Source organism: Marmota marmota, unplaced genomic scaffold, assembly GCF_001458135.2.
Source record: "Marmota marmota marmota unplaced genomic scaffold, marMar, whole genome shotgun sequence".
NCBI classification, from domain to species: domain Eukaryota; kingdom Metazoa; phylum Chordata; class Mammalia; order Rodentia; family Sciuridae; genus Marmota; species Marmota marmota.
The window spans coordinates 5,867,937-5,879,272 of NW_025999999.1; the positions used below are offsets into that span (position 1 = coordinate 5,867,937).

Sequence of the window (11,336 nt, forward strand, 5' to 3'; positions counted from 1 at the left end):
GAGTTCCAGAATCATATTTCTGTGTTCACCTCTTAGTTCCATCACTTTCTGGCTACTACCACTGTGGGCAAGTTATTTGGTCTTTCCATGTCTCCTTTTCTTCCCCATGATTCCATTTAAAAAAAAATGGAACTACTTTTATTTATGCAGTACCGCCATCACAGGTTCAGCTTTTCAACGAGAGTTTTCTATAAAGTGACTCTTGTAAGTTGGCTTGCAGGATTCATTTAATACCTCCTCCCTATTCTTATTCCATATCGCTGGGTGAAAACACCTGTCTGTGTTTCCTTCCTTTCCCCATGCAGAAGACTCCAAAATTCCAACCCGACAAGCAGAAGGATCTCTAACCTTCCCGTACACATTTTGGAGGCATGGGCATTGGAACCAGATTACCCGCTGGTGCCTGGCGGTGACGGTTCCCAGCAGTGTGCCCTGTGACTGAGCCCGGTCTTGGTATGCAGGCACACCTTTGCTCTAGAGCCAAAGTTCTGGGCTGTCTCAGGTTAGCATATAGGAGTTGGAGCCGGGCAGAGGCCCTGTCCGCCCCCACGGGTTAGGACTGCACCAGACCTCTCCACTTCAGTCTCCCAAGTGGAAGCCAAGTCTTCCCTCCCACGCGACTGAAGGAAAGGGAAGACAGGATGGAACTGTGTGTTGGGCGCCACCGTGGCTTCCGCACAGTTCCTCGTGCAATTTCAGCAGTGCCTAACCATTCGCTGTGACCAATACTGGGCTTGTAATGCATCCCCAGTGCCGAACCAAATCCTCTCCCTCGTCCAGAGAAAAACCTCCCTGACGCGCCCAAAGCCGCGGGGTGCCGGGGCAGAGGCCCAGGAGCCGGTGGAAGAGAAATGGAGATGGAGAAAAAGAAGGGAGGGGGGCGAGGAGCTGGCGGCAGAGGCAACAGCAGATTGCGCCCAGCCAATGGTAACCGCAGGACTAGGTGGCACCAAATTCCCTTTGGCCAATGACAGGCCAGAGTTTACAAGAGCCTCATTAGCATTTCGCAGAGGCAGAGGCAGGGGCAGAGGCGGCGAGGTGTTGCTGTCTGCAGCATTCCAGAGCCTTGGCTCGGGTAGTTGCTCATCTCTGCTCTTTGTCCCCTCCCCTCTCCCGCCCTCACCTCCACGCCAGGCTGTCTCCGCCAAGCAGCTCTGCGCACTTTGCCCCTTGTTGGCAGCCGATGAAAGGTGCCTGAGGAAATACCCGGCACCGTCCACCCACTGCCAGATCTACTCCTTAAATTCCGAGCCCAGAGAGATCCGCGCACAGCGGATCGGGCCTGCACAACCATCCAGCGTGCCACAGCAGAGAGGTGTTCCGAGCGCAGCTCCACCGATCGCCCCGCTCAAGCGGGCCCCTGAACCGAAGTCCACCCTCAGTTTCAGCTGTGCCAAATTCGCTCCGCAGCCTCAGCCCCGGGAGCGTGATCCCAGCACCCGAGAGCCAGATGCCCGCCCACATGCTGCAGGAGGTGAGCGTCCCAGAAGTGGCCTCCGTCCCGCGGCTTGGCGGGCGCGAATGGGGCTTGTAGACAACTGGTTAGTGGGGGAGACAGTTAAGAGCTTCTGTGAGGAACGGGCCTTCTTTCCCGAGTTTTGCTGCCCACGGTTATGGTGTGGGTTTTAATCTGGAGGGTTGATTTATCAACTTTTGCTTCTTGAGCTTTAAAGAAAACTGCGGTCCTGCGGATGCCCTTATACACGGTTTCCTTTGTGTGTTGGTATGTTTTCCCCTCCCTCCTTCTGTCCCTTTACCTTGAGGTTTCATTTGCAATCTATCTGCACATTTTTTGGAAGCTTCTCCCTATTCCATCTCGGGTTACAGGCCACCTTCATGTAACCTGGGCACTGGGGAAGAGTCTGTGCCTCTCCTGCACACTTCCCCAACTGCATTAGAGCCCTCCTGGGCTCCCAGTCCCTGCTGTCTCCTGACTCTCCACTTCCTGGCCTTCTAGATATCCAGCTCCTACACCACCACCACCACCACCACCATCACAGCGCCTCCCAAGGGGACCCTGAAGAATGGGGGAGAGAAGTTGGAGAAGACCCCTCTCTACTTGGGGGAAGATATACGCCCTGAAATGAAAGATGACATATACGACCCCAGCTATCAGGATGCAGAGGGCCCCAGGCCCGAGCTTGAGTATGTCTGGAGAAACATCATCCTCATGAGTTTGCTGCACTTGGGAGCCCTGTATGGGATTACATTGGTTCCCACCTGCAAGTTCTACACTTTGCTCTGTGGTAAGCAGTTTCCCTTGTCCTGAACCAGCACCCAAATTTCCATTGCACTTTAATATGGTAGTGTTAACACAGAGCAGAGGCCCCAACTCTGTCCAGGATTAGCCAGCTATGTGTGTTTGGTTGCTTGAAGGACTAACTGGGTTGAGAATAGAGCCTTATAGGATTGGGATGCAGGAGTGTCCATCCTTAACAGGGGTGCTGGGAGTGAGCCCTGTGACCATACACTGCAGGATTTTAGGTGTAGGCCTGTGGCACAGAGGTCCCTGCAAGAAAGTTAAGTCATTTACATGGCTTCCTGTCCCCACCATGAATACTTCAAGAAAATCAAGGACTCTACGTGGGCAGCATAGGAACCTGATGCTAGACCAGGGGCTTCATGAGCAACGTGTTAAGCAAAGTCAGGCGTCAAAGCAAGGGGAAACTGCTTAGGAGGCCAGATCATGGAAAAAGGATAAACACAAGTCTTGTCCACAAAATGATTTTCATCTTGACCCCTTGACCAGATTTGGCTGGTTTGTCAGAGAGGAAACATAACATGACCCAAGTTGCACAGATGTGTTGCTCCTTATTCCAGATAGTTCTCCTGGCTACCACAAATGCAACATATGTGCTTAGAAAGAAATAACATTGCAGAAATGCTTCATGTTCCATTCCCCACCTTCCCAGATCCTGCCTTCCTCTCCTAAGGCTGTGAAGTGCCAAGGACCCAACACCTAACATCAGCACCTTCCTGGCCTCTTCTCATTCCCAGGCTGCTGTAATGAGGAATAAGGTCACCAGTTCCTTCCTGACCTGCCCTTAGCTCAGCTCTTTCAGGGATCCATGACTAGTCCCTGATACCTGGCCTGCCTCCTGGACCTGCACGTGTGCTTTGCAGGCAAATGCATCTCTGCCCCTGAAGCCTGAGTTGGAAAGGAGGAGTAGGGAGCTCTAGAAACCCAGGTGTCCAATTGCTGCTCTCTGAGCAGTTGGGGAGTCAGATGTCTTCTCCATAAGCCAACTAGAAAGTTAATTTAGGAGTGGGGGAACTGTCTGGCAGCTCTCTTGGAGGGCAGTGGTGGAAGGGCTGTTTGGGTAGGTGTTAGACTGTTTCCCTCTGAATCTCTTAGGTTCAATAGGTAGTAACATTTGGCCCCTTGAGCTTTGTCTTAGAGAATTTTCAAGGTGCCACATGGAAATGCAACTGAGAATATCCCCTTTCTCTGGATTGCAGTTTTTCCAAATACCAAATGGTGACAATATTTTTAGGATGATGGGAAGGTTCTGTTCCTTAGGACAATGTGTGTTATATCCCAGCATTTCTCCTGAATCAGCTATTTTGAGAGATCTGTCTGTAGACTGTGAAAGAGCCCCCAGGGCAGAGCTGAAAAGATGTCTCTAACAATTGTGAGGGCCCAAGGGCAAAGCTACTTTTCTGGACAAACCTGTGAGATGTTGCTTAACCATCAACAGGGACACCAACAGTCCTTCTCTGGGGGAGAGAGAATGAATGTAACACATATCAACTCTTCTATTTGATAGACCAACAAGTGTGGATAGAATGGGCACCACAGTGCCTGGGGTCTTGTCCTAGTTCAATGCCAATATCCCAGGGCCATCTGCACTGTGAAACAATCCTATATACTTCCTTGCCTCTTAACTGAATGCTTCTGCTTCGCCTAAAGCCCTTTCTTTCCTCCTGGTGATGCAGGGCTCTGGGTCCACTGTGGTTTTTCCAGATATGGGTAAAGAGTATCAGATTTCAATCACCATGTGGCCAGAGGCAAAGAATCACCTGGGGCTTCAAGCCTAGAGACTATGTGGCTGTTTTGGGGGATCTGGAAGGAGACAGATTTGGTGGGGAGGGGAAGGAGAAGAGGGGGCTGTTTAAGCAAACTATTATCTCTAGCTCCAGAAGAACATGGGACAATTTGTTACAATGTGTCCTGTGTTCCACCACAGCTATGTTCTTGGCCCCTTAGGATCCATTGTTTCCAGCTGGCTCCTGGGAATGAAAAATTGTTAGTTTCTCCCAAGGCCTGAGTCCCTGCCTGCTAGAGCTGCTTAACAAGATAGGTACACCATTGCTCCCTTCCCCAGTAGACATCATATCTAGTGCCTCCTGATCCTGCAGGCCTAGAGGAGGCTGAGGCAGGACAATATTGCAGTGTTCCTATGCCAGCTTTGATTATCTCTCAGTGTTGTCTAGAATTAGTATTGACTGGGTTTGGGGGCTTGGCAAAGGAGAGACTGGGGACCTGGGCATGGATCTTGCAGGGTGGATAATAGAGGTAGAACAAGAACTTCTTGTGACACAAAACTTAGATTCAAACCAAGGCTCCCATTTTCCTTGTTATGAAGGAATGTGTGATCCTTGTTAAGTAGGAATTTCTAGAGCACCTATTTCCCACCTACAACATGCAATATTAAGAGTACCAGCCCCTTTCATGGTGAATATGAGAATATTAACATCCCTGGTAAAGACTGAGTCTCATTGCAAATATGACTGTGCAGGGCTGACTTTCCTATCAGGCCACTCTGCCTGATACAATATTGAAATACTTTTGCACTGATTGTTAAATAGCCATAGTGATGCATGCCCTGAATGTTCCCTACACCATGGAGCTCCAATTGATCAATGCCCAGATATGCTCTGGCTACTCATTTTGAAAATCACTTGCTCATGGTTCCTAAGCTCTATGGGAATATTTTGAGGCACTGAACACCTTAGAGAAGGTCAGCTGAAGGTCAAACGCTCATACGGACAATGATAGTGGCATAGTCATGAGAGTTTTATTCCTCTCTTGCCATCCTGCCTCCTTAGTCCCTGGGAGTCCTCTCCACTCTCCTAGGTAGAGAGACAGGGAGGTGATGGTCACTTTTCAGGAGCTAAAGGTGACAAGGCAGCCCTGTGGTTCAGCTGAAGCTGATACTCAAAGCCTAAAGAACACATGACTTGTGGCATAAGAGAGTTACTTTGATATGCTTTCCCACGGAACTTTCCTGTTGGTGACTTCCCTATCGTCTTGTCCTGGCAGCCTATGTGTACTATTTAATCAGTGTCCTGGGCATCACTGCAGGAGCTCATCGCCTGTGGAGCCACCGAACTTACAAAGCGCGGCTGCCTCTGCGGCTCTTCCTGATCTTTGCCGACACCATGGCGTTCCAGGTGAGAAGCCGATGCTGCTCAGCTCTTTTGTCACCACCCTATCAATGATCCAGGGTGTCGTGGAGGGGCTCAGTGCCGAGAGCAGATCCCCAGCAGGATAGTCATTGCCCTTTCTTGTCTCTTGTGGTCATCTCAAGTATAGGCTCCATGCTTGGCTGCATCTGACATGGAATACTCGGAGTCATTAGGAAGGAAAATAGGGGTTAAACAGCAAAGGCTCTGAAGGTATAGGATTATTATCAAGGTTCCTGTGTCCTCATGCATTGTGGGTGTTGTAGTCCTTCATCATAAAGGGGCATGCACTGAGCCTGGTTTCTTGGGCAGACGGTGGATAATAAACTCATGCTTTAAGGAGATTATCTTTGAACCCTACTACAATTCCTTTGAGATTGATGGCTAAGAGACTTAGGAACTCTGTTGTTTCAGGTAATAAGAACAAACACTTCTATAGCATTGCTGTGTGCACTGTGCTATGCATTTGACATAGATTAACTCCTTGAGTTCTTACAGGCATCACAAGGTAATCACAAGGTAGAACCTGTTATTCTGTCCCCTTTATAGATGAGGAAACTTGAGTTACTGCGGTTGGATTGACCAACATTGTGATCTGATCTGGGGTTGCTATTTGGCTAGGTTAACTACTGAGAATGATTGAGGCACACGTTTATAAAAGAATGAAGGGAATTGAGGAAGGGGACTCTCCTAGCTGTGACATTATAGCAATGGGCACAGGATGCCTTGTGTGGGGTTTAACTTGTATCAAGAGGAAAACAAAAACATATTAGTCCCCTCTCTTTGGCAACATGTGAGGTGCTTACCACAATTGCATAACCATCTTTGCCCTAGTACCCTATAGTTTGATGCTCTCGATGTTGTCCATATGGGGCAAAGGGAGGAAGAGACATGTAGGCACATTTTTGAAAGGATGGAAAGAGTCCCAGATAGTACCAGAGGTCTTTTGAATGTGGCCTTGGTCACTGTCATGACCTGTCACTTGTGAAGGCATCAGAATAGAGTTCCCCATAGCTTTATCCACATACCAACAACCTAGGATCATTGGGCCAGACTCCTAGGGACTATATGCTTGGGCTAAGAGCCGTGGGTCCTTGGAGACATCTGGGCATTGGACTTCTCCCAGGAGGGCATCTCTCCTCAGGCCTGTGTTCCTCTTCTCTGTCCCTCCAGAATGATGTTTATGAGTGGGCCCGAGACCACCGTACCCACCACAAATTCTCAGAAACACATGCCGACCCTCACAACTCCCGCCGCGGCTTCTTCTTCTCTCACGTGGGTTGGCTGCTTGTGCGCAAACACCCAGCTGTGAAAGAGAAGGGGGGGACACTGGACCTGTCTGACCTAAAAGCTGAGAAGCTGGTGATGTTCCAGAGGAGGTGAGTGAAGGGAGGATGGGCCTGGGGATGTGGCCCCGGGCATTTATGTTTGGGGCCCCCAGTTTTCACTTATAAGACAAGAGGATTGTTGGGTCTGTAAATTCAAAATCATTTAAGTCCTCATATTTAACATTCTACAAGCCCATAGCCATAGTTTATTGCTGTTACTTTCTGATCATTTGCAGGGAGGGGACTGCATCCTGAGAATAGAACTCAGGGCCTTAGCCCATTTTGTTCCACCACCCCAGATGTGGAACACATATAAAAACTTAAATATGTTATATAATATTATCATACAATACAATGTGATTTTATAAGAATAAGATTAAATTAATTAGGGGCTGGAGTTGTGGCTCAGTGGTAGAGTGCTTACCTCACGATGTGAGGCACTGGGTTCAATTCTCAGCGCAGCATATAAATAAATGAATAAAATAAAAGTCCATCAACAACTAAAATATTTTTAAAAGATTATATTAATTAATATTTATTAATAGAATGATATATGTACACATATGTAAAAGTTATAGACTATGATTTCCAATCTATTTTAATAGGTCAATTTCATTGAAATATTCACTTAATGTGAATACTTAATGTGAATATTTGGGACTTAATGTGTTTCATGGACTAAGTAAGCACTCTATTGCTGAGTTACACCTTCAGACCCTCACTGAGCTATGTTAATGATATCAATAAATGCAAGAAATGTTTACAGTATAGGATAGTCATGGACACAGATGTAGACTTAGGATTTTATTTGGTGGCAACAGAGAACCTCTAATCATCTGCACCAATGTGGCACAGCAAGGGTGTGTTTCAAAAGGCGCTCCCAAGACAGGTGAAAGTAACCATTGAGCCAGAAAGACAAGAGGCGAGCCCTAAGGCAGATGGACAACACCCTAGGCAGTAGAACTCCTACTATGTGCTCAAAACCTTTTTCCACCCTATTCACTTGTGCTGGTTTCTGTCACCCTATGCCTATAGTATGGGAGAAAGGACGTAGCTCAGTCCAGCGAGAGTGGACAGTCCAGGTAGGTGTGAGAGTTCTCTTTCTGCAGACTCACTGTGGGATCTTTCAATGTAGGTACTACAAGCCCGCTGTCCTGTTGATGTGCTTCATCCTGCCCACACTGGTGCCCTGGTTCTGTTGGGGTGAAACTTTTCTACACAGCTTGTGTGTGGCCACTTTCCTGCGATATGCTATAGTACTCAACGTCACCTGGCTGGTGAACAGTGCTGCCCACCTCTATGGATACCGCCCTTATGACAAGAACATTGATTCTCGGGAGAATATACTTGTTTCTCTGGGAGCTGGGGGTAAGTCACAAGATATGTAGTGGTCTGCTGATTAAGATATTTGGCTAGGAGGTGGAGCAACCCAAATGAGGTGTTTTTATGATCACTATAGCTCGGTTCTTACACTATAAAAGTAAGGGGCAATGTATGAGAGCCAGGGTAACAAAGACAGAAACTTCAGAAGCCCATCCAGTTATGTCTCACCCCGCCCCAGCCCTGGGGCTTCCTTAGTCCAGAGCCCATCAGTTCTCAAGTACAGCCGCCCACAGGATCCGTGAGGCCCTAGACACTTGTGCTGCAATGAATTGGAGGCAGCTTTTCTGAGCTGCTCAGCATCCTTCTAGAGTTTTCTTGTTAGATGAACCTACGCTGCCCTCATCTACTGTCTGATCTTTCCTATTATGGTCAGGCTCTAAACCTTCTCCTAACTCTCAGGAAACAACACTTGTGTAAATGGGAAAGGTGAAAAATAAATAATAACTTTTTGATTTTTAAGTTGAAAAATAATCTCTAAATGCTACCTGTATTGAGCCACTCTGAGTTTTCCTTTTCTAGGCAGATAGTTTCATAAGAAGTTCCTGCTTCATGACCTGATATTGAATATTCTTGAGTTTATTTGTCTCTATAGTTCCATTCCCAGTTGCCAGGTAGGAAAAAAAGAGTTCTACCATGTATCTTCACTGTTTACTGCCCTTTCTAAGTGAACGTAGTCTTTGACTGAGGCTCAGGTTATTTTTCCTTGGCTGCTTCTCACCAGGATCAAAGCTGTTCTTCATCCAGTAGCACCTTGGCAGCCCTCCCACTCACAAGTCTATGCTCATGACTGTATAACACTGTTTTTTCTCATCAATATCTTCCTCTATATTCTCAATGCAGGTCATATTTACTGTCTTCATTGTAAGGGTTCTCCCCCCACCGTATCTCTTTTTTACTCCCATACATCTCCTGACTCCTTTCAGGAAACTTCTAGCATTGTACATAAACTTACTTTGATTCTTCAAAGTAAGAATATATACAATGAAATAAATCACCAACATGCTGTCCAAATCTGAGATTTTCATAGAAATGGAATAGTCTAGACTGACATGTGTCCTGTGTTGTAAATGGAACTCCAGTGAGCTTCCACATCTCTAGGCTCTTTGTGACCCTCAGTTCAAACTAGTTGCCAATATCTTACTTTCTCCCATTTGTCATTTGCTTCTACAAACCTGCTCTTTTGTCCCTGTCCCCTTGCCCTTTGCTCTCCTCCACTCTTTCCTGCCATTCTCATCTTGTTGGTCTTGACTTATCTCAACAGTCACATGCTTATCCTTTAGAACTTTTCTTCAGCTGTCTCTTTGCCCCAGTTGCTCCCATTGACTCTCCCCTTTTTCCATTCCTTGTCTGTGTGTGTGTGTGATTCATTTTAAATCTGATACCTACAGGCATGGTGAGTGCTCCCTCAGAGCCTTGCTGTGAAGCCACAGGTGGAAGTGGCAATCCTGGGTCACCCTTAGCCTTAGTGTTATCCTTCCACCTACCAGTGCACACTGTGGACAGTCTGGTATACACAGGGATAGGTACCTTGAGATGCCCAGGTTGGAGTCATTTGCTTGGCAGAACCTCCTATGATTGCTTGCTATTCTTATCATTGCTGTTCTATCTTGGGATGTTTTTATCTACAAAATGTACAATAACCTCTCTTATCATGGCTGTTCTTTACCTAGGCACGATAAGGGCCAGTGTTGCTAGTGTTGAAAGCTGTTGAGAAAGAAGAATCCTGCCAAGAGTTGCCAAACATTTTATCAATTACAGAAATGTTCTGGATCCCAAATTTCTTTATTTTCTATTCCAGCACAGTGAAATAATGCTTATCCCAAGAGTTTTCAGAATCTCAGAGGTTAGGGGGAATCTCTCAAGTGTTTTCAGAGTACTTCTATTTCATCAGTACCTCCCCTGCTTCAGGATCAAAACTCAGAGAATTAGAAGCCAGATCAGTCCATTGTGTACTAGCCAAGGCTAGGGGAGCTCTGGCCCCTGGCTGAGCTTCCTTTCTTCTGACTTTCAGCTGCTGCCGGCCATTTTATCACAACCTCCCACTTTAATGGGGAGCACAGGTATGGTGGAGAAAAGTGTGTTGCTTACTCAACTTTTTTTCATTTTCTTTTCTTTATTTTTTTATACTGGGAATTGAACCCAAAGGTACTCTACTACTGAGCTACATCCCCACCCCTTTTGATTTTTTATTGAGATAGGGTCTCAATACATTGTTGAGGTTGGTCTTGAACCTATGATCCTCCTGCCTCAGCCTCCCAAATTGCTGAGATTACAGGCAAATACCACAGCACTTCACTATATATATTCACCTTTGTAAGAAGCACAGCCACAGTTCTTCCTTTGGACCCTCCCCCAACACATGCACAAAGGCCAAAGCCTATGTGGTCTCAGGCCAGTATTTACTGAAGCTCTGGCATTTTACAATTTAAGATCATTTCTCAACAGAACCAGGTTCTGTCTCATCCTCTTACCCCCAAGAAAAACTTTCTCTCACAAAGGGTCCCAGGCAGCCATGGGTGACCAGGGCTTCTTGATTCATTATTTAGATGCCTCTGAGGGCATCTATTTGCCTTAAGTAGAAGACACAGGGTTCATCTATTCACTCAACAACAGCAGCTTTCTCAGAGGTTTGTGGTGCCCTGCTGGGTAAGAGGTTGCAAAGATGAGGAACACAGCAATTTACTGAGCTTCCTAACTTCTCTCCTTGGTTTGTTCCAGGTGAGGGTTTCCACAACTACCACCACTCCTTCCCCTATGACTACTCTGCCAGTGAGTACCGCTGGCACATCAACTTTACCACGTTCTTCATCGACTGCATGGCTGTCCTCGGCCTGGCTTATGACCGGAAGAAAGTATCCAAGGCCGCTGTCTTGGCCAGGATTAAAAGAACTGGAGATGGAAGCTACAAGAGTGCCTAAGTTTGGGGTTGTCCAGGTTCCCTTTCTAAAGCCATCTGGGCAGAGGTTTAATGTTCTGTTGATTAACTACTGAATAATGCTACCAGGTTGCTAAAAGTGATGACCTTAACCCATTCCAGTACAGTATTCTTTTAAAATGCAAAAGCTTTGATAATTTTTTGAGGTAATACATATTTTAATTAGCTAGTTTTAACCATTCCACAGTATACATGCCTCCAAACATATTGTACATGATGAATACATACAAATTTATGTGTCAATTTTTAAAAATAATTAATAAATTTGAATATTCTAAAAAGGA

At 46.5% G+C, this 11,336-nt stretch overlaps 1 protein-coding gene across 1 annotated transcript; it reads left to right on the forward strand.

Annotated features, from left to right (window-relative positions):
• Positions 1-1,096: 1,096 nt before the first annotated feature.
• On the forward strand, positions 1,097-11,336 carry LOC107149800 (acyl-CoA desaturase 1). Its single transcript, XM_015494655.2, has 6 exons — positions 1,097-1,474; positions 1,958-2,246; positions 5,264-5,394; positions 6,580-6,785; positions 7,870-8,102; positions 10,836-11,336. Exons 1-6 carry the CDS (start codon positions 1,451-1,453, stop codon positions 11,033-11,035), a joined length of 1,083 nt encoding a protein of 360 aa, XP_015350141.1. The 5' UTR covers positions 1,097-1,450; the 3' UTR covers positions 11,036-11,336.

Excerpts from the sequence above, each read along its gene's own strand:
- LOC107149800 (XM_015494655.2), top strand. The coding sequence starts at position 1,451 with ATGCCCGCCCACATGCTGCAGGAG. Across the intron at positions 2,247-5,263 it reads GTTCTACACTTTGCTCTGTG|CCTATGTGTACTATTTAATC; the intron begins GTAAGCAGTTTC and ends TTGTCCTGGCAG. Across the intron at positions 5,395-6,579 it reads CCGACACCATGGCGTTCCAG|AATGATGTTTATGAGTGGGC; the intron begins GTGAGAAGCCGA and ends CTGTCCCTCCAG.